This window comes from Aotus nancymaae, unplaced genomic scaffold (assembly GCF_030222135.1).
Source record: "Aotus nancymaae isolate 86718 unplaced genomic scaffold, 86718_ANA_hifiasm-v0.15.2.pri h1tg000029l, whole genome shotgun sequence".
NCBI classification, from domain to species: Eukaryota; Metazoa; Chordata; class Mammalia; order Primates; family Aotidae; genus Aotus; species Aotus nancymaae.
The window spans coordinates 24,721,800-24,745,846 of NW_026988442.1; the positions used below are offsets into that span (position 1 = coordinate 24,721,800).

The 24,047-nt window shown below is 40.3% G+C and overlaps 1 protein-coding gene and 1 long non-coding RNA gene across 2 annotated transcripts; both read left to right on the forward strand.

Annotated features, from left to right (window-relative positions):
* Nucleotides 1–2,917: 2,917 nt before the first annotated feature.
* Nucleotides 2,918–13,185, forward strand: LOC135276933 (uncharacterized). The gene is made up of 3 exons (XR_010344480.1): nt 2,918–3,065; nt 10,435–12,964; nt 13,015–13,185. It is a non-coding gene; the product is annotated as an uncharacterized LOC135276933 (long non-coding RNA).
* Nucleotides 13,186–21,243: 8,058 nt separating this feature from the next.
* SEMG1 (semenogelin 1) lies at nt 21,244–23,161 on the forward strand. Its single transcript, XM_012467271.2, is given in 2 exon segments — nt 21,244–21,319; nt 21,885–23,161. Coding segments are annotated over 2 exon segments (1,353 nt in total).
* Nucleotides 23,162–24,047: the final 886 nt, after the last annotated feature.

The following is a 24,047-nucleotide window of genomic DNA, read 5'->3' on the forward strand; positions in this document are numbered from 1 at the left end:
AGGCTTGAGAGTCAGGTGATCTGAGCATAGGCTTTGCCTCCCCACGTATTGGGTGACCTCTGGCAAATGTAGGTCCCCTTCCAGGACTCAGAGGTCTATTTCAGTTGAGGGGGTAAGATATAATTGTTCTGCAAAGGAAGGTCTAATCCTGCCATTCTGGGATCTGAAATAGCTCTTCTTTGTGTGTTGGGTTCCTGCTCTGAGAAGACATGGGGAGTAGAGGCTTGGGTTGAGGCAACATGGATCCCTGCACCACTTTGCCCCTTCCATGAGTATCTGAGCCATGATTTTTGCCTTTTGTTCAGGGGCTAGTCTGAACTACAGTAGGGTTTTGATACTAGAGTATCTTGGAGTACAGGTGAGAGCAGTACCCAAACTTCTGGCTTGATAAATATACAATACGTCATTGGAGGCAAAAATGGTTTCTGTTTTTTAATTTTTACTCTATTTCAGTTCCTATATCTAGTAGATTACAGGTATTTGTCACTTATTTTTCATAAGTCCCTGTCAGATGGCCATTATACATATTTTATTTTCTAATTTTATAAAGAGATTAATCTAAGAGAGATGAAGTAACCATTAAAAGCCACAAGGTTAGTAAGTGATAGTAAATGATATTTTTATTATATACTAACAACAATCAGTTACACCTGCTGCATTTCCTATTATTAATAACAACAAAATTGGCTGGGCAAGGTGACTCATGTCTATAATCCCAGCACTTCGGGAGGCTGAGGCGGGTGGATCACGAGGTCAGGAGATCAAGACCATCCCAGCTAACACGGTGAAACCCCATCTCTACTAAAAATACAAAAATTAGCTGGGCATGGTGGTGTGCACCTGTAGTTTCAGCTACTCGGGAGGCTGAGGCAGGAGAATTGCTTGAACCTGGGAGGCAGAGGTTGCAGTGAGCCAAGCTCGTGCCACTGCACTCCAGCCTGGCAACAGAGTAAGACTCTGTCTTAAAAAAAAAAAAAATCAACAAAATCACATCATTGCTATGAATAAACTTAAGAGAGAGGCAGAGCTTTAAAAAAGAAATCTATATAACTTTTCAGAGGTATATAAAAATGCTTGACTATACACATATCACAATACACAAATGGGAGGACTATGTGGTGAAGATGTCAATATTTATTCAATATTCAATATTTATTTAATTTATTCCTAAGGTGCATTATACCCCAAATTCATTTTTAATATGGTATGGTTATGGAGCTTAAGGGAACTTCAAATCATACTTAAGTTTATGAAGAAGAATAAATTTTTGTGAATAGGCATAGATTCACAAGAATCTATGAATTTACAAGCTTACAAATGAAGATTAATCTGAGGGCACTGGAACCTCCTAGATTTAAAAGTTTTGCAAAGTAACAATCATCAATACGTTGTTGTTGTTAGAAGAATAGTCAGGCTGAGAAATCAATAGAAAAAAAAAGGAAACCCCAAAATAGGCCTCATTATATCTAATTCAGGTAAAGATCAATGTCAAGTTCCAAAACAATGAAGAAAACTTGGATTTTTTAAGAAACAAGATTCAGACGGTAGATTCACTATTTACAAAAACAAAAGAACTAACTCTTGTCTGAATTTGGGCAAAGATTAAGCCACTGAGAGAGAAAAATTGAAAGGCTCCAAAAAGCCATTTTCTTTTCCCTCAGGAAGCAGTCCAGGATGAGCAATCTATGCCTAGCAAGGTAGCTGAGCAACTCAAGACCTCACAGACACTAGTGACTCCTTACATCCAGGATTTTCTGTGCAACAGAGGCTGGAATTCCTTTCACATTCTCTCAGGCAGGGACACATCTCCCAGGAATACCCTGCCAATTGGAATAGTCCTCTAACTGCAGTAGAAGGGGCTGGAGCTGATACTGGACCCCTCAGGATCTGCTGTGGGGCAGTGGCTGGAGAGCCTGGTCTCATTGACTTAGAAGGAGTGCACATCTTCCAGCAAATTCCTGCACAGACGTGATAATTTCTTGATTGCAGCAGAAGGAGCTGAAGCTGGGAATGGCCCCCCTTGGGATCTGCTGTGGGATGGAGGCCGGAGACCCCATCTTGTTGGCCAAGACAAATACTTATCTCCCTGCAAGACTCAGCACCGAAGGGATAGTTCTTCAACTACAGCAGGAAGCGTCAGCGTTGAGACTGGATCCCATCTCGACCTGCTGTGCAGCAGAGGTTGGCAAGCCTGCCAGGGAGGCTCAGACTCTTTGGCTATGAGAGATGTGTGAGGGTTCCTCTGGATTGTTGTGTGAGCAACTGTGAGCTGGGACCTCAGCTGATGGGGGCTGGAGCTGAATCACGAGGCAACTTTCAGGTTCACTGCCTAGATGATGTCAGTGAGCAGAGTGGCCTTTCTGCCAAAGCCCTAGTGTGTGTGATTCATTCTGGACCCCACAATAGATGGGTTTCATTGCAGGCTCAAGGCCAAATGTAACCAAACCCCTGAAGGACTGGGCCATTTCTGGGATTGAACTCTGGAGCCAGCTCAGCGGATCAGCCACATGGGTATTGGTCTGCACTCTCAGTATGACTCTCCAAGGTCTTGGGCTCCACCAGCGTTTCACAAATTCCCCCGTGAGGCTCCCACAGAGAGACTTTGTGGATGAGTGTAGAATTCTTGTCGTGGTGTTGGGACATGAGCGGGTGCCTTCTATTTCACCATCTTGGTGACGTCACTCCTTCCTCAGCGGTTTTTTTGGTCAATTTTGCAAAACTTTAAGTTTTACAATGGGGCTGGAAAGGGCAGGGCAGTGGGAGTCCCAGCACTGGGATTTGCTGTTTGCTCCCTTTTCCTGACAGGTATTTTCTATTTTTGGCATTCTTTCTTTTCAAGTTATGTTGAGGGTGTGGTTTGGCTTAGAAATTTCTTAGCAGCGGTATTATTTTATACCGCTAGGGGAGGAGATGTGGAAGTTACTCATTCCTCCTCTTCTGCTTTCTATTGTCTTCAACTACTCCCCCAAAATCCCCTGGAAACTGCTCTCTGAAAGAAGGTGGAGAAAAATTATTAATGCACTTCAAGGAGATCAAGAAAAAACAAAGTGTGAGTAATGTGTTGAGTGAATTGAAAAGGAGCTATTTTTCTTGTTTCCTTCATTGCTTCCCTTTGCAGTAATTTTGGATGTGATCCATGCATTGGATGTGTCCTCTAGAAACAAACCAGATTCAAAAGCAGATATGGGGTACCAGCTTCCCAAACAATGAGAGATCATTAAGACAGCCTTGTCCAAGAAGTGCTGGAACCAGACACGGGCTTGGAGACCCAGGACTTCAAAGAAAGGTATGAGGCCCCAACGCGTTTCACTTTGCTGCCCCTGCATGGCCTCCCTAGAGATATTGACACCTGATTAACAAATCTTGAAGGGCATAAGGGACAACAAAATGACTGTGGGGAGATGTCATTTACCTCTTTACTTTATCCAGATTGCACAGGCCCCTGAAGGGAGAAATGCATTTACTAACTTTACCCAGTAAGTCAAGTCCAGAAAAGAACTGGTTCTCTGATTCCCAGACATGGGTTCATTGTACAATTATCTGAAAATAGTTGACTTGATCAAATTGTTTCAAATGTAATTTCTATGATTCCAATTGATGCCTGAATATTGTCTCCTAATACTTGGTGTTTTTCATTGTTTTCCAGTTATTTAGAATTTTAAAGGAAATTATTAATTAATAGAAATAAGGAATTCACAGCATGATGGGGGCCCAATTTTGGAGATGCGACATTGGACTAAGTATCCATTTTTTTTTTTTTTTGCCACATCTAAGCTTGGTCCTGACCACCTAGGAGACTGTATAACTGGGCAGAGAAGAGAATCTTTTTACCCACATTCATTTATCCAGCTTCAAACCCCTTCCAGGTACCCTCTGTCCTCTGATTCCCTTCTGCAATTCAGGAACAGGCAGTACTGTGCCAACTTTCAGACCTAAGCCTTACTCGTAACAGACCTGGACAAGTTCCCTGTTCTCACCAACCTCAGTAACACCATCTGGAAAAGAGAAGGCCTTGAGCACGTGGAGTTTTTGAGTCCCTCTAACAGAGCCTCCAAGCTACCTAGAGCAAGCTTGTCCAACCCGTGGCCTGCGGACTGCATGTGACCCTGGACGGCCTTGAATATGGCCCAACACAAATTGGTAAATGAGTTTCTTTGTGACTTTTTTTTTTTTTTTTTTAGCTCATCAGCTATTGTTAGTGTTAATGTATTTCACGTGTGGCCAAAGATAATTCTTCCAATGTGAGCCAAAGAGGCCAAAAGATTGGACACCCCTGACCCAGAACTTTCTAAGGAGAAATTTGACTATGTGGGTAACTTTTTGGAGGAAGTCAGAGGAAGGGGAAAAATGACTGGATTTGGGGTCCACCTGGCACATTTAAGTCCTCTAAAATGCCATTTGAGCGACACACAGTGGCTTCATGAGTGCAGCAGACATCAAGTTTCCAATTACAAGAGAAGACACATATTCTCTGCTCTCCCCGCTTTGTTTCCACTATCTAGGTCCAGTAATCCCAAACCCACCAGGGTCCTGGATTCTTGTCTGAGGGCAGAATCCCTCTGCTCGTCCCTGAGGCTCTATGGTTATTCCCAAGATGGAGCCATAGAGCAGCCACTGGTCAGCTTAAGGAAAACTCAAGGCACTTCTGTCCCTGTCTAGAACTAGGACAGAGAAACTCTCCTCCAACCAGTCATGTGAGCAAGCCCTCTCAAGGATAAGCGGGTGCCAGCCCTAGGGGGTAAAAACAGGCACCCAGTCTTTATCAGTTCTTAGCATGTCCCCTGATTCCAAAGCCTTCATCCAACTTAGAACAGGAAGTACCCCTTGACATTATCACGAACCACCCCCTCATATTAAGGGTGAAATAGCTGAGTCCCAGAGAGGAGGATGAAGATATTTCAGTCACAGAGTGCTCTGTGAACGCAAAAGCAGAGAAGACACTGCAGGTGAAAGCAGTCTGGCCGAGATGATTTTCTGCAACTCTGACAAGTCAGCTGTTCTCAGTGGAATTTTCAGCACCCCCTTATTCTCTCATTTTAATTATCTTAACTATCTGTATTTTTTTATTCTTATCTCACAAGTTTCAATAAAATATCTTTAATAGAATATTTCAGCTGAATTCCAGAGAGAGGAAAGAATTTGCCTAGTTTTTAGCAAATCCACTGTGATACACACACACACAAAATGCAATGGAAGGTTGAGCGTGGTGGCTCACACCTGTAATCCCAGCACTTTGAGACCAAGGTAGGCGAATTACTTGAGGGCAGGAGTTTGAGACCAGCCTGGCCAATATGGTGAAACCCTGTGTCTACTAAAAATACAAAAATTAGCCGGATGTAGTGGTGGGTGACTGTAATCCCAGCTACTCAGGAGGCTGAGGCAGAATTGCTTGAGCACGGGAGGCGGAAGTTGCAGTGAGCAGTGATAGCGCCATTGCACTCCAGCCTGGGCGACAGAGCAAGCCTCTGTCTCAAAAAAAAAAAAAAAAAAAAGCAATGGAAACATGATGAATTCTGAACTTATGTTTAGTTTTCAGTGAGATGGTACAGCCTTCATATTGGTTCAGATGTTAACACTCCTTTCCCCAGTGACTGCTTTTTGATACCCTTTGCTTCCTTTTGTACCACAGTACAGCCCTGTTTTACCTACACGGTTTTGAGCATGAGCCATAGCCTCTGATATTGCTAGCAGGCGTTTACTGGCATGAAAACTCTGCCCAGCTGTGCCAAGGGCTATGGGGGTCCTGGTATTCTTGATCTGCAGTCCCTGGGGGAGAGCCTCTCCACTACAAGTGGTGTTGGGTGGAAGAATGGAGCCCTGTATCTCTTCGTCACGCTCACCTGGAATTTAATCTCTACAACACGACCTGGGAGAGGGATTGAGAGATGTTTGCAGCCTGTCCCTCCTGGAGATGCATCACAATCCTAGCCAGGGTGATGGGAAGAGAAGGAGCCCCAAGTCTTGGGCAAGAGTGAGGTTTCCATCATGCCAAACTAGGAGTCATGAGTAAGAAGTGGGTTGTGGCGCACATAGCAGAGACGTCCTCTGATGTTGGAAGTTCAGTAGGGTTGTAAATACAAATATATGCCCTTAAGAAAATTATCAGAGACCTTAAATGATGAAAAGAACTTTTACCGATGATGGGTGTATGTATGGGAGTGCTTCTATGGGGCTGCTCACCCTGCTATTCCAGAGCAAGAGTCACCAGTTCAGGTGACCAGGGGCTCATTTTACAATAATTAGAACTGAGGCCACAGATAAAATAAACTTGCCTGGAATCAGTACTGGGAAATCAGTCTCAGAGATGTAAAATAAAACATATTTTTGTTTAACCCGTATTCCTTTATGAATGAGGTTATAATTGACTTCAAACTTGCATTAACTATTTATATTACTATTTCTCTAAATGGCTAGTTTGTTTATATCTTACATTCATTTTTCTATTAGCTGATGTGTTTTTCTTTATTATACTGAAGAATTTTTTTCAGTATGTTTAGAAACTTACCCTTTAGTTGACATATGTGTTTACTAATATTTTCCAGTTTATATTGTTTTTTCTTTATATAGTTTTCAATTTAAAAATTTTTAAATTTTATGTATTAATAGATTAAAGAAGTTTAATTTTAAAATTTTGTTAAGGACACTTAACATGAGATCTACACTTTTCCCAAGGTTTTGAGTGTACATTAATTTAAGTGCACCATGCAGTATTTTTAAAATTCGGGTACAATGTTATGTAACAGATGTCTTGAATGTATTCATCATTTATAACTGAAAATTTGTACTCATTTTACATTTGTACCATATGGGGGAGTGGGTTGGTGCCCCTAACCCCAGCATTGTTCAAAGGTCCACTGAATTTAGCCTTTAAATGGTTGCTAGGTTTCTTAAATGGCTCAGATTTACAATCCCTTTCCTATACTTCTACTCTTATATGCCCGTTTCTTTTAAGTACCTTTAAATTCAGGGTAGATTTAATTTTTCTGTTGTTCCTCCAACTGTGCCTTCACTAGAGTCCCTCTTTTGTGTTTTGTAGTCTAATTTTAGAAAGTTTTAAGCTTTGCAGTAGAGTTGGGAAAGGCAACTATGTGTGAGACCCCAGATCCGGGAATTTTTCTTTATCTCTTTTTCCTGACAGTTATTTTGTACTTTTGGCACTCTCTAGCTTCAAGTAATATTAAGCATGTGGTTTTTTTACCAAGATGTTTTAAAGTCGTGGAGGTACTTTACATCACTTGAAGAGGAGATTCTGGGAGATGGCTCACCCCTCCTCCCTTTCCCCATTGTGCTCAGCTACCCGGAAGTCCCCTGAGTTCTACTCTCTGAAATAAGTTGGAGAAACATCTTAGTTCACCAAAAGAGATTTTTAAAAAGCAGAAAAAAAGAATGTGTAAGTTTGAAGCTTGTTCAAGGGAAGCTATTTTTCTTACCTCTATACATTTCTTCCCTGTGCAATAATTCTGACTATGGTCCATGCATTGAATGTGTCCTCCAGACACAAACCAGGTTTCAAAAGCAGATATGGGGTACCAGTTCTCCCAACTTCCCAAGCAATGGGAGACACTGTCACTAAGCAAGATGACCTTGTCCAAGGAGTGCCAGACCAAGACAAGGGCGTTAAGACCCAGGTCTTCAAAGAGAGATATGAAGCCCCACGTTTCACTTTGCTGCCCCTGCACAGCCTTTCTAGAGTGGCATGTGATTAACAAAACCTTCCATGAAGGGCATAGGGACTACAAAATGACTGCGGGTGGGTATAGCTTCCCCCTTTGCTTTATCCCAGGTGTACAGGCCTCTTAAGAAGAATTGCCTTTCTTAATTTCACTGAGTAAGTTAAGGACAGAATATAACTGGAAAATGAGAAAACGAGAAAACCTCAGAAACATCATTTCTTCAACATAATCTAAAGTCAGAGAACAGTAAAAACTTCAAATTATATAGAAAGAATATCTGATTTTCAATGGAGAACTGTCTTGAATTTTTCCCTCTGCCTTTTTCAGAGAGAATAGTGGGGTCCAAAAATATGTGTGTAAAGAAGAGAAGAGAGGAATGGAGAGCCTATGATTGAAATGGAAATAAACTCATTCCCAGAAGGAGAATGTCCACATATGAAAATACAGGAAAAGAGTCCTGGTAGCTCAGAGCATTTGCTAGACTTTCTGTGTGCTGGTGCACAGTCTTCGCTCCAGTTAATACTTTACTAGGGTGCATTTTTCATCCAAATGAACCAGTATTGATACATTATTATTAACTAAAGTCCAGACTTGGTTCATATTGCCTTTGCTGCTGTTACCAGTGCTCTTTTTGTTCCAGGAGCCCATCCAGGACAATGTGGATTATATTTAGTGGTCACATCTTCTTAAGCTCCTCTTGGTTGCGACGGATGCACAGATTTTCCTTGTTTTTGAAGACTTGACAGTTCTGAGGAGTGCTGCTTAAGTATTTTATAGAATGTCCCTCTACTGAGATTTGTCTGATGTTTTTCTCATTATAGTAGAGTTGTGGTTTTTTTGGAGGAAAACTTCAGAGGTAAAGTGCCCATCTTATCACGTAATATCCAGGGTACTGACTTCAACGTGACTTACTGTTGATGATGTTGACCTAGAGGGCCAGGCTGAGGCAGTGTTTGCCAAGTTTCTACACTGAAAAGTCAACTTTTCCCCCATCCTTCCATACTATACTCTTTGAAAAGAAGTCACTGCACAACCATAAAGAAGATATTCCTTAAAGGGGAAGTATCTAAATAAATTGTTTGGAATTATTCTATAATAATAGATAATTATAATTATTATTCTATAATAATTACAGATAGAATATAATCATCTATAAATATCTGATGTCAGATATTTATTATACCTCATGTACTTACTTATTCAATTGTTTATTTATATCAGTGTGGACTTACAGATACTTATTACGTACATTGGTTATAAACTTGTTTTGTTGCTGAAACAGTAAGAAGGACACTTTTGAATATTAAAAGCCACAGTTCTCAGTAAAGATATTAGCTATAAGTATGTAAGCACCATATAGCATAGAAAACACTTATAAAGAAGAAAATATGGGATACACCAAGGAGACATAGATAAAAACACACTAACAGTAGCAGAATTGAACACACTGTATTGATACAAGACAAACCAAGTGGACAAAAATGTAAACAAGGATGCAGAGGACACACCCAGGCCTTAAATACTTGTATCAACAAAAATGAAATAATAAATATAAATAAATCAAATTTTCAACAAAAAAGAAAAAGAAGGACAAAATAAGACCAAAAAAAGCAATAATAAAGATAAAAGCAAAATTCTGAGGTCAAAAAGAGACAAACAGTAGCTCTAATTAATAGATTTAAATATTGTTTTTGAAAAAATTATAAAATAGGCAAATCATTTGCTATTATAGTCAAGATGAAAAGGAGTGAAGCACAGCTAAATAAAATCAAGTAAAATGGAGGGAATCACCCCTGAAAGAGGGAAAAAATAAAGCCCTGAGACTGCTTTGTAGACCAGGTTCCTTTCTCACCTCCTGGCTGCTGTCCTGACCCCCAAGGTCCTGAGGATGAGGAGGCTGGGCAAGGGATAAGGCTGCTGGTTGTCATCTGTCTGGGCATTGCGTAAGGGCTGAAAAACCTCCTATTCTGTATCTTCCCTAACATACGGCAGGCACTGTGAATTTCAAGGATCATAGTGAATCACGTTTCAGCTTTACTAAGCAGGGCTGCAAACAAACATGATAATTAAAGGGCAGACTTTCTAAGTAGCACATCTGCTTAGCGAAAAGAAGAGATTTATCTTACATTTTTAACAGGATACCGTGTCTTGAGTAGGGCATAGTTATGCCCAGGAATGAGAATGTGAGTCCTACCACCAGGTAAGCCACTGACATCAGCACTGATGGTAGCTGAAGTTGGGGGACTTAAATGGGAATACAAGAGGGTGGTAATGAAAACCAGTTGCCACCCATACAACTGCAGAGGCCAAGGCTGTGGTGTACCCCCTTCCCTTCCACCTTCTTATGGTTTATCTCAGAGGGCAAGCCCACCAGAGCCTGGGAAAAGCTTCCCAAAGTGTATGGAGCCTGGATCCCAGCAGTACCGGGGTGCACTATGGCTGATAGAGAGGTACTCCTTGGATCCCTCTTCAGGGAGCACCTTGTTGCCCAGTTGTGTGGAGTGTGGTTAGCTAACTGCTGCCAGCCACTGCTTCATCAGGCACGACCTCAGTGTTTGAGCTGAGATTACACAGAACCAGGGGACTCCAGCCAAGGTCAAAGTAAGGCTGTAGTAAGAGATTCTACCCTTCATGCCCAATGTTGAACTACTCTCATAAAAAATTCTTGCTCCAGAGCTTCCTGTTGGGCTGACAGAGATGTCAGGACAGCCTGGCAATGTATCCTTAGCCTAATCCTGCTTCCTCGCCTTTACTTTCACAGGTGTGACCTCATCAGGCAACTTGCACTCTTAACTCTGTCTCAGCCATTGAGAACCCTGAGCTTCCTGGAGAACCCCATCTCCAAAACATGGCTCACAGAATTATGAGAAGCCTGAAGATTCAGGATCAGGACTATTGTAAGATATAAAAGTGTCTACATAGCCTGATAACAGCCAGAACCTCGTCTCAACAATTGTGTGATGTGTACACAGCTGCTGCAGTCCTGGACGCTCATCATTGCCACCCATGACTCTGAAATTGGGTATTGCTGTGGACAACAAAACTATTTTGTTCTGGGAAAGAATGCCCATTTATCCTTGCTTCTTTGAGTCACTCAACGGAGATCTAAGGTGACGTGGAAGCATGCATTTGCTGAGCGTGTTAGTGCAGCCTTAGGTCTCAGGGGTGAAGGAAAGTGACCCCCTCGTTTGTTCTGCTTTTGCAGTAGGAGGCCAGCTCTGTCACTCAGCAAGTCTCAAAGATGGTTTCAACAGGGAGATACCACAACATAACAAGGGAGTTCCACATAGTGGACAGTCAAAAGCATAGACATCTCTCCCATACTGTGGATTTTCATAGGGTTCCAAACTCCCGATGAAACTTACACGTTGGCAGGTATAAAGTGAACAGCACAAATGTTCACCTCTGGAAATAGAAGGGACACTCCCTAATCACCATGGAAATACTAATAAGAATGTGCCTCTTCTTACTGGGCAGAAGTCCAGATATTTTTTTAATCAGTTTCTTCAATGGCAGTAATTTCTTTCACAAGGTCACCTTTAATGGGCCTGACCCATTTTTCTGCCTATATTTTAATCACAGGCTGCATCTTCAGCTTCTCCACATTAGATGATACTTCATCCTCTCAGCTTAGTGTTTAGTGTTTTTTGGGGCACACTCATTACTCAACAATACCAGTCCTACCATCTTTTTCTCTCCAGTCACAACGGAGCATACCACTGCTACCTCCAGGCATGGCAACATCACATCTGCCCACCAACATTGCCAGGCTGGACACCACTTCCACTCTCCTCCGTGGAAGTAGACGCTGCAGTCATTTATGCCACTGCTGCCGAAGTAAATTCTCACTTCCTGCCATCTCCATGTCTGCTTTTTTTTTTTTTAATCACCAATTCTCAGTCCATTGCAGTGTGTACCTCTGACTGTGTGAACCAGTGCATGTGCACATGTGGAGGCTGCCAAGAAGTCAGAGAAACAGGCATGTGGACTTTGCAGCTTCTGCTGGGAATGGTGCTTGTGTGCTTAGAGGCTAAGATACGAAAGTTGTCCACACAACCATTCTCATCCCACTGTGAGCACTGGAACACCTACTATGGCCCTCCTTTCCTTCACTCTGTGTTCTAGCCCCAGCTTATGGCCTACAGTTTAATCAGCTGTAAAAAGGAAATGGAGATTGTCAATAGTAGGGACTCTGCAGCCTCTTGGCTGGATTCTCTAATCCACTTCCTTGAAAAGGCATTTACAATTCTGGATGTAATCATGAAGGGAGATCAAGAATGATGAGAAAGATGAAAAGTTCAGGGGCTGCATGATATTGCTGAAATTACACAGAGACTCTAAAATGCTACATCACTGCCCAGAATTTGCATTGCAGTCAGGAAAGATATGGTTATTTTGGGACAGCTCCACTATTACCATGTTCCTCCTAGAGGCATAATGTTCTCTAACAAAGTAGTTTTTGCTGAGACTGGAAACTCTGATAACATATTTGCAGACTCTGTGTGCTCCATGGGGGTTGAAAGCGAGGATCACTAATGATAATTTTTGAACAACATTCTTAGGCCTTCCTTGTCCACTACCTCCTGAGATGGGGAGGCTCTGTTCTAGCTGGCCATGTGTGTCTGTGTCTTGGAGTCCAGAGTGACAAGAATCATACACAACTACCATGTGCTTCTCAGCTTGTAACAGATTCCAACTTTTCTTGAATTTGAAGTTGGAAATTCCCTTTGCAATATCCAGACAAAACCCCCCATCTTGTGGATGGAAAAACTAGAATCCAGGGATCCATCAAAGTTTACTCTAGAAATCAGGGGAAGAGCTGGGGCTGGCAACTATCTGTTCTAATATGATGTCATTCTCTTTGGTAGAATGTTGACCAGAGGAGAAGAGTTCATTAGCCTTTCAAAAAAGACTAGTTGAGGGGTTAACTTGCCAAAAAGCACAGTGACAATAGGAATTCCAGGGAAATAGAATGATCCAAGCCAAAGTGTGGAATCAAAGAAAAATACAGATTTGAGGAGACCCCAAAGAAGTCAGGAACTCACCTATAAACTGATACTCCACAATATGCTAATTCTGCCACCTTGGTGATGCACCAAGGTCGTCTGCATCACCTTGGTGTTCTCACTTGTGGTGTTTACACTGCACGAGCTTTCTGCTATTCTATTGCACATTCACAGCTCACTTGGAAGAAACTTTAGTAAGATTCTTGGACTCTTTCTCACAGCAAGAAGAGTCCTAAGAGACCAAGCTACTCCTTTCATAATAATTGAGACACAGACCGCTGGCAAGTGAAATTTGCCCCAAACTTGGAAATGAAATTTGGGCAAAGTTTGGGTAGATAAAATTTGCCCCAAATTTGGAAGACCATCTCATAGGAATGACAACAAAAGGCTCATGTGTTTGTTTTAACTCAGTGTGATTTTATTTTATTATGAGTGTGGTTTTATTTATTTTTAAATATGTAGTAGCTACTTGCATTACTTTTTTTTAGTAAACCATATGTTCACGGTCTTTGTTCCTTTTTCTATTAGAAGATCTATTTTCCTTATTGTGTTTTAAAAATTCTCTCAATATATTATAGAATATCTCTATTGTCATCATATATATTTATATATTTTTAAATTTCTGTTTTTTTACTGTATGATTTTCCCTGTAAAACTTTTTATTCACTTGTAGTTAATGATATTAATTTACTTCAGAAAATCATTCACATGTAAATATTCTACAAAACTTGTCTCATGTTTACTTTGAATACTTTTATAGTTCGATCTTTATGTTTAAATCCTTGACCACCTAAAATGTACTTTGAAATAACGGGTGGGGTGGAAATCCAGTATTTACCCCTTGAATTGCTAGTAATCAGTCTCAACATCGTTCACTGAGTTACTAACATTTCTTGAGTGATGTGGAGTTCTGCCCTTATCATTTGTAAAATTCTCAGAGGCACTGAGTTTATCTTTTATTCCATTTAGATGCGTGTATTTTCTCACCATTACTATATGTGCTAATTATGTTGACATATTTTTGTAATAATTTTGTTGGAATTAAAATGTGTCATGGGTAACTCTCCTATGACAATTTATCATCAGTATTTTCCTGGAAAACCTCAAATGCTTTATTTTATCAGTTGGTATGTTCAATTTCATTAATCATTAGATTTCACCTCATGGGCTGCCAACTTACTCTTCATAGTTTACCACTAAAATTCCCATTGTTTTTAAGAGTGCTGTTAGGCTAGGTATTCCTCATACTCTGTTCCCAATACTGTCAGTTCCTGAGGGAGGACTTTGGAGCTCTCTGTTCTTATAGCCTGCCTCTCACTTTTGGAAAATCACTGAGTTCCTTCTGTGGAGCTATTTTGGAAATAGCGGCCCACTTCCCTCAGAGTGACAGCCCTGTTTTACCAACATGGTTTTGGGCATGAGCAGTGGCCTCTGATGTTGTTGGCAGGCATTCACTGTCATGAAAACTCTGCCCAGCAAATGAGCTGTGCTAAGGGCTATGGGGGTCTCAGCATTCTTGACCTACAATACCTGGGATAGAAACTCTTCACTACAAGTAGTGCTGGGTGGAAGAATGGAGCTCTATACCTCTTCATCACACTCACCTGGAATCTCTGCAACACAGCCTTGGAATGGGTCTGAGAGATGCTGGCAATCTTTTGCTCCTGGTGAGATATAAAAACCCTTTACAGGGAAGTGAGAGGAAAGAGATTCTCCCATTTCTTGGCTAGATGTGCTCCGAGTGAAGCTTCCTTCATATTGAGCTAGGATATAGAAAGTATAGAGTGGGTTATGACTCAAATGCTGTAGACACTCTGTGTTCTTTCAAGGCTTAGTAGAGTTTTAAAAATAAATATATGTACTTAAGACAACTCCCAGAGACTTCAAATGGCTGTTTTAAAAATAAGTTTTATTAAGTATGATTGTTTGGTTTGAGGGTATTTCCATGCAACTCCTCACAGTGCTATTCCAGAGAAGAAGTCACCAGGTCACTCAATTCTTATTATCATCTACTAGAAACTTGCTAAGACAGTAGATTTTATGTCCTCCTCTCACAACAACAAAAAGTAACTACATGAGACAATGAATATGGTAGTTGGCTTAACTGCAGGACTCATTTAATTATGTATATGTATATCAAAACATCATGTTGTATACCTTAAATATGTACAATAAAAATAAAATATTAAAGAAATAAAATAAAAATAACTTTCACCAGCTGTGGTTGTTGGTTTAGAGTAATCCAAGGAACTCATCACACTATTCCCTAGCAAGATTCACCTCATTATTTTCTTCTTGATTCCAAAGACGTCTATTTGGCTCGGTTAAAATGAAAAGTATCTGACTGGTTCACAAAACCACTAGGAAACCTAGAAATTCAAGTTAAAAGAAAAGCCAAAAACAAGGAAGTCACTGAATGCAAAATCACAGTCAAAATTAGCCAAATATTGACCTTTGTGGAGCTCACTGGTGCCCCCTCGGAGCAGATGGAGGCTACATGTCTCTCAGCCAATATGCCAAAGCTAGATGCTCTTCACTGCATGGGCCATGATTTCCATTTCTCTTCTGAGAAGTCAAATACAGCTGCCATTGCTGTAACTGCCCCAGGAATGAATGTTCAGTTCCTACTATCACTAGCTCCCAAGTGTGGGCCAGAGTTTGTGCATCTGATGATCTGAACATAGCATGTGCTCACATGAGGTTGTCTCTCAGTGGAAGCAGAGAAAACATGGGGAGAAATGCCAGATATAGGTGACGGGGGGATGGAGGCAGCAAAGCACATTGCCATGTATGTACCCATGCAACAATTCTGCATGATCTGCACATTCACCCCAGAACCTAAAGTGCAATAAAATATATATATTTTTTAAATTTAGCAAAAAAAAAAAAAAGAAAAAAATCAAAAGGCTGACAGTGCAACCACTGGCTTCAGGAATACACCTCATTTGCAATTATGGATACAATTGTCGGTCTCTGAAAAACCCAGAGACCAATGAGAGTTGTACCTATAGGATGTGGTCAGGAATTGGTAGAAAGGAAAGAGAGAATGGAGATGGATATCTGATTCTTCTCTGACTACACCTTTACACACAAATCTGGTTCCTGTTAGATCCTTGCTGGGGGGAAAAATAAAGGCTAACAGAACACCAAAAAAAAAAAAAAAATGCAGACTTTCTTATTCTGTAATAAAAAGTGGCAGAGCCTCTGGATTCCAGGGCTCATATGGTGGTTAATCCCCCCAAAATAGGAGTGACATTCTTATGCTTAGAAACCAAGAAATGAAAACTGTCTACAACACCCACCCTCACTACATCTTGAGTCCTGGAGCAAGCAACACTTTGTATTTTCTTCCTGCAGATTATATTCTATCTAGCCCCATCTGTGCTACCAACCTTCTGTAGGATCTTGGACAATCACTGTCTGTTTCTGATGCTCAGAATACCTGCTGGAAAAAAACAAATAATAAAAAACAAACAAAAAGAATAAGAAGGGCTTTGAGGTTAGTGGGCCCTCTGTGCATTCATGACTATGATATTCCTTGATTATACAGATGCTTATGCCTCATTCAGGCAACTGTGGATTCTTTGTTGAGGAAAGATGAAGAAGGGAAAGAAAGACGAAAGGTTCTTGGACTGCAAATAGTGTTTTAAATTACCCAGAGAAGCAGCTGCAGTATTCTGTGAGATTTGTGTGTAGAGAAGCCAGAAAGTATTATTTTAGGCACAACTCAACTGATACCACCCTCCAACAAATACCTCGAGTCCTCTGGCAACATAGAGCTTTACTGAACCAAGGAGCCCAGATAGCATCTCTCCAGGCTCCGGATGCACCCCAGGGGTAGAGCAGTGAGCGTCACAGATGACCTCAGATACACTGGAGCCAGTCTTCAGGGCCTTGCAGACTCAGTTCTAGCCAGCCATGTGTGTCTGTCCCTAGGATCACAGAGTGCCCAAGAGTCAGGCCAAGCCAGGCCCTGAATTCTTTCCAGCTTGTGATAAAGGTCCTGAGCTATAATCTTCCATTGAATTTGGAGTCGAAATACCTGGTAACATATCCCGGAAAGTTGCCCTTATCTAACAAAGAGGAATATTGCTTAGGATTAAGGAGTAAAGCTGAAAATGAAAATTATCAGTCTTGATTTCAAGTCATTTTTCTTTCCATAGGATGTAGACCAAGACAGGAAGATGCAGGAGTCTTTCTCATAAAACCATTGTTCCATCAGCTTGGCCTGACACTGGGTGAAAGGGGTAGGGTTATAATAAAAATTCCAGACCAACAGAACAATAAGCCAAAGTGTGGAATTACAGTAAACATATTAATTTCAGCATTGTTTATGACTGCAAAATGTTGGAAACAACCAAAATACCCATACAGAAAAGAGTGATTGTATAAATAGTAGCATAACTGTAAAATGAAGTACTATGCAGCTATTCTAAGGAACATGGAAGATGTCCATGAACAGATGTATGTTAATTACAAGCACATTGTGGAATGATAAATTTAAAGTGTCTTGTAATAATGATTGCAAAAAGAAAAAAAAAAGGGAAAGGAAAAACCCAGAGACCAATGAGAGTTGTACCTATAGGATGTGGTCAGGAATTTGTAGAAAGGAAAGAGAGAATGGAGATGGATATCTGATTCTTCTCTGACTATACCTTTATGCACAAATCTGACTGTAGAGCCATGTGAAAATTTCACATATTCAGATGAATAAATAAATGAATAAACCCCATAGGATTGGGAGATAATTTGCAATCAAATACAGACTATTTGTTTGACAAACCAATGAACAAACAAATAAACCACAGATATGAGAGGGACATGAAGATTAAAGAAACTTCAATTTTTGGAACCATTATAAAACTTAATGAAGATGAATAAACACTTGTTACAGAATATCAAATCAGCCATTATCTTGAGGTCTTCTGTATCACTTTGGTGTCCCCATGCACAGTGATCCCAACCTCATGTGCTCTGTGTTGTGCTCTTGCAAATTTTCTCTTCACCAGGCAGAGGGCTTTGCTTAATCTGCTAGTTCTTCTCGCCACAGCAAGGACTTCAAGAGACTACATAGTCCCATTTTCTCGTCTTAAAATAACTAGGACTGAGATGGGAGATACAAGGAACTTGTCCAGAATCATTACTGGGAAATCAGTCTCATTTGTGAAAAGACAAATTATATTTTATTTAACTTGCATTTCTTGAACTATGAATGAAGCTATCATTGTTTTCATATGTGCATTAACTGTTGGTATTATAATTTCTCTAAATACCTGGTGCTGCTCATATCTTACATTCTTTATTAGATGATGTGTTCTTCTTTATTATATTGAAGAATTTTTTTTCAATATGTTATGATTCATCCTTTATCTGGTATATGTTTATTAATGTATTCCAATTTCTGTTACTTTATCTGTGGCTGTTTTCACCTCACAACTTAAACATTTTTATATAGTTTTACAATTTTTTTCAAATTTTATTTTAGATACGGGAGTACATGCTACATGGGCATATTGTGCGATGCTAAGGTTTAGGGTACAGATCCCATCACCCAGGTAGTGAGCATAGTATCCAATAGATAGTTTTTCAACCCATGCACACTTCCCTCTCTCTTCCTTCTAGTAGTCTGCAGTGTCTATTGTTCCCATGTTTATGTCAGTGTGTGTTCACTGTTTAGCTCCCACTTACAAGTGAAAACGTGGTATTTGGTTTTCTGTTCCTGCATTAATTTGCTTAGGATAATAACTTCCAGCTGCATTCATGTTGCTTAGACCACAGATACTCACCCAAAGTCAGGGTCTATGGGTATCCTCTCAGTGCTAAATTTTACTATTATAAGACTAGTGTTGGGTTCTATGAAAAAGTCCAAGCCTTACTTCCTTCCCTTCCTCCCAAAAGAAAGTAGCTCTCTCAGCACTGTGCTGCCTGTGATTGGGTTAGGGGTAATGCAGGAAACAAAATTGTCTTTTATATCCTCTTCAATGTGTATTTTAAATTATGATGCTATAATCAGTTCTGTAATATCTCACCTGGCCTCCTTAGCTTTTCAGAAAATATTATCATGTGTGAATAATTATTAAATTTGATTTTTGTAATGTTTATAATTTGATGGGTATAATCTCTGGGGAATCCTACTCTACCAGGTTTTTCTACCCATTCTCTAAAAACAGCTATATTTGAATCTTTTCTACATTATAAAGTGATTTCCCATAGAATTGAGAAAATACATTTAAATCTTCCTGCTTTCTTCTTTTCCTATGAGTATAAAACACTCTGATTTTTGTGCCAATTTTATGCATTTCAATATTTTTGCATATTTTTCACTTTTCCAACAGAACAAATCATTTGGTCACTTAATCTTTTCCCCTCATAATGCCACATCTAAGATGTATGGATCACCACACCATTTTTATGCTTTCTAAATCACTGATTTCTGATTTCAACTTTATCAATACGTTCCTTTACTATTTGGAAATGCTTTTTTTCCCCAAATTTCATTGAATTCAATTTTAATATGAATATAATAATCACATTATGCTTGGATTGCATTTTCCTGGTTTGTTTTTGCAAATATGGTGACCCCCTTTTTAAATCTGTATCTTTTGAACACTAGATAAGATGAAAGTTTGGTTCTTAATCCATAAGTAAGACTGACAGTTCAGACTCTATTTTCTATCAATAAGCTTGGAACAGAACAGTTCCTGGTATTTTGTTTTTCTTTTTTTTTAATTGTTCTTTAAATTATGGGGTACATGTGCAGATCTTGCATGATTGTTGCATAAGTACACACATGCCATGGTGGTTCACTGCCTCCATCCCTCTGTCACCTACATCAGGCATTTCTCCCAATGTTATCCTTCCCCAACCTCCCCAACTCCCTCTGTCCCTCCCCTAGCCCCCCATCCTCCAACAGACCCCAGTGTGTGATGTTCCCCTCCCTGTGCCCATGTGTTCTCAACACCTGCCTATAAGTGAGAACATGCGGTGTTTGGTTTTCTGTTTTTGTGTCAGTTTACTGAGAATGATGGTTTCCAGATTTGGAAGCATGAGAAAGATTACAGTGGTTAGCAGACACTAATACCTTTGACGAAATGCCATTGACATTATGTTGCCAGGGTAATCAATTTTAGTTCAGGGCAACATCACCCTACTCTGTTGAGTTTCTGCAATAAGGAACTACTTACTGCCTTTGAGGCAAACAGATAAATTTGGTAAGATCTCAGAGTGGCTCATGGAGAAACCATGCAGCTCACATGATTTATGTCTGATAGCATAGCACTTTTTTCTGTGGTTGGCCTTTCCCTTTCCCCCTTCCATAGAGCATTGCCTACAGGAAGGTTAAGATTTTAATATAATTGAAAATAAATTTTCAAGCTATCCTTTCCCCAAAACTACCCTCCAAGGTGTTCCGAATGTGCACAGGGACACTGTTGGGATGCTTTCTTCTTATCCTGTGGTCTGCTCATAACAAAGTCTTTAAGACTCAAAGTAAAGAAAGTTTATTTGGACTCTTCAGGATGTCGTCACAAGTGGAAAAATCTATGCTTCTACCAATGGTGGGAATTTTAGCTTCATGTCCATTCACAATACATTATTTAATTCACTGATGGTGGCAAATATTTCTCACAGCCTGTTGGGGGACATAGCTGTTTACTACTGAAGTAGAAACTTTTTTTAATTAAAAAAATATATTCTGCTGTTTACGTAGATTTCATGAAGAGAACCCAATTTAGAAACTAGCATTTTTACTCTTTTTCTAACAGTTATTCCTATCACCATGAAAACATGTTACAATTCTCTCATCCTTTGAAAACATATCTGGAGCTTACAGCCTTAGCTCTCATTCCACCATGAATTCAGACTTCCTGAGAAGGTTACAGCTGGTCTCTATCCTTCAACTGAAAGCCCAACACAATTGTATTTCTCTCTCATTAATGTTACTAGCAACAACTAAGAAAAACTTTGGACACATGTCAGTCTTTATTGTGATGAACTGACAGACATATTTGACATTGGTATGCCCCATTTACTTGTTTAAAATTTCCTTCTTTGGATTCCATAATGTTTCTTTATATTCTATGTCATCCAACATCTATGATTGCTCATTCTTAGGTAAAATAGAATGTGTCTCAAGATCATTTTTAAACCAAAAAAAAGTATGGAGTTCTACCTAAAATAGAGTATTTAAATTATTATACCATAAAGGGAAACTCAAATTTAGAATATAAAGACGTCCTCAGAAACAAATTACTTTGTAACCTGAAGTTAGTCTCTTTCCTACTTTTGTCTATACGTCCATAAAATGCAAGTGATCTGGCATGATAATCTACAAGGACTCATAAAAATTTGCTGTGGCTTCCAGAAGAAAGAAAATGCCTTTGACGTTATGTCGTTGGGGGCATTGACTATGTCATACTCAGCAGGGGTGAGGAAGTTTCCATTTACTGATAAGCTAAGAAAAGGCAATGCCTTTCGTAATTTAAGCTCCACCCGTGGCACATGCACTCAAGGAAAATATAAATGGCAAGATCCACTCTACTCTGAGACAAGGTTTTCCAAGCAAGATGAAGCCCATCATCTTCTTTGTACTTTCCCTGCTCCTTATCCTGGAGAAGCAAGCAGCTGTGATGGGACAAAAAGGTGAGTGGAGAGAGTAAGCCTTGGGGAAAGCTGCTCAGGCAGAATGGCCTCTAAGGGTATTCAGGGTGCAAACAGTAACCTGCTCAGGCACAGATTCTTCTGGTCAAAGAGAATTGATTTTCTCCATCCAAAGCTTCAGCCTTTCTAGAAACATCAGTAGTTTGCTGGGAAAAGGTGGGAGGTAGGCATTGCAAGGGAGCTTTGGAGATAATGAATGCATACATTTCTTCTTCTTTTTTTTTTTTTTGAGACGGAGTTTCGCTCTTGTTACCCTGACTGGAGTGCAATGGCGCGATCTCGGCTCACCGCAACCTCTGCCTCCTCCTGGGTTCAGGCAATTCTCATCTCTCAGCCTCCTGAGTAGCTGGGATTACAGGCACGTGCCACCATGCCCAGCTAATTTTTTGTATTTTTAGTAGAGACGGGGCTTCACCATGTTGACCAGGATGGTCTCGATCTCTTGACCTCGTGATCCACCTGCCTCGGCCTCCCAAAGTGCTGGGATTACAGGCGTGAGCCACCGCGCCCAGCCATGAATGCATACATTTCTATTATCAATTACCAGGTGGATCAAAAGGCTGATTACCAAGTTAATCTTCCCAATTTCCACATGGACAAAAGGGCCAACAGTATTCTGCATGAAAAGACAAACAGCATGCTGAATCCAAAGGCAGTGTTTCTATTGCACACACATATCATGTAGACGTCTATGATCATGACCAGACCCGAAAAAGTAAGCAATATGACTTGAATGCCCAAAATAAAACGACAAAATCAGAAAAATATCCAGGTGGATGTCAAGAACCATTCAATCATAAGCAAGAAGGCAGAGAGCATGGTAAATCAAAAGGTGATTTTCACATGGTAGTTATACACCATAAAGGAGGCCACACTCCTCATGGGACACAAAATCCTTCTCAAGATCGGGGAAATAGCACATCTGGAAAGGGAAAATCCAGTCAAGATTCAAACACAAAAGAAGGGCTCCTGGCTCCTGGACTAGGTAAAGAACAAGATTCAGTCTCTGGTGCACAAAGAAATAGAACACAAGGTGGATCCCAAAGCAGTCCTGTTCTCCAAACTGAAGATCCAGTACCTAACAAACAACCTGAGACTCAAAATTCTCTTCAAAATAAAGGGAGTTCCCCAAATGTGAATGAAACGAAACAGAAACATTCAAGTAAAGTGCAAACCCCACTCTGTTCTGCACAAGAAGACAGACTCCAACATGGATCCAAAGACGTTTTTTCTAAGAATCAAAACCAGACAAGAAATCCCAATCGAGATCAAGAGCATGGCCAGAAGGCACATAACAGGTCCTGCCAATGTTCAAGTACAGAAGAAAGACCACTTAATCATGGAGAAAAGGGCATACAGAAAGATGCATCCAAAGGCAGTACTTCTAACCAAACTGAAGATAAAATACATGACAAGTCTCAAAAACAGGTAACAACTCCTAGTCAAGACGATGGCCATAGGGCAAATAAAACGTCATCCCAATCGTCAGGTACAGAAGAAAGACGACCTAACCATGGAGAAAAGGGCATACAGAAAGGTGTATCCAAAGGCAGTACTTCTAACAAAACTGAAGATCAAATACATGACAAGCCTCAAAATCAGATAACAGCTCCTAGTCAAGATCAATGGTCTGGCCAAGATGCAGAAGGAAAGTCTGGCCAATCTGAAGATAGAGAAAAAGACCTACTCAGTCGTGACCAAAAAGACAGACACCAAGAGGAATCCAGTGGAGCACATAATATCGTAATTGTAGAGCACAAAGTTAACCATGATCATCATTTGGCACAACATCATGATAAAGACCGAAATAGACTTAACATTTAGCAACCACTTGAAAAGCTGGACCAATAGCAAGGTAAGTTTGCTTTTCTTACCAAATAGGAGAGGTACCTGGCCCAAAGTTGTGAACTTTCCAGGAACATGGTAGGACTGGTAACCTTTGTTCACATCAGTAGAAGTGCTGTATTACAAGTGGTGGGAAGATGAGGATCATTTCCTGGTGAGTAGAGGACCTGGTAGTAGCAGGAAAGGATGCTTGAACTATCACTGGGTCCTAGAAATCCTGTTCTTAATTGAGTATTCTTCAATAATATTTTTATACATGCCTGCTTGCTAAAGGTTTTTTTGAACATGCATTACTATATATGCATACTTATCAGTTTATGGCATATACATCAATCTTATACTTTAGTAAATCTCAATTTCTTTCTCATATAGTATGAAATATTACAGCAGTTAATATTTTCTTTATGCACACACATGAATGTTCTTGTATCCTGTTAGAGTTCATCTATGCTCCTTCAGAAGACTACAAGCCCAAAGACTAGCAGTCCACTCTCTCATTATACAAGAAAGATATGAGTAGAAAGAAGGATTCCTGTTCAGATTGTGAAAAGGGAAGTGGAAAGGGAGGCACAGGAGATGGTGAGAGGTCTCAGGTGCTAATTGGACACTTGCAATATCAGGAGAGGAAAACTTTCGACCTGGACTGGGGAGACGGTTCTTTCGTGCCCCTTTGCAATAAGTAATGCTGTACCTGAAGAGAGGGAAGTAGCAGAAACAATGGTCCCAGTTGATAACTAGTGGCCTGGTATCCTCATGATCAGGGGGCTGGTGCAATTGGAGCTAAAGGAGACAAGGGTCCCATGCTTACCCCCACTCCCCACTATCCTCACATATCTGGTTGTCTTTTCTTTCTTTAGGTGTCACC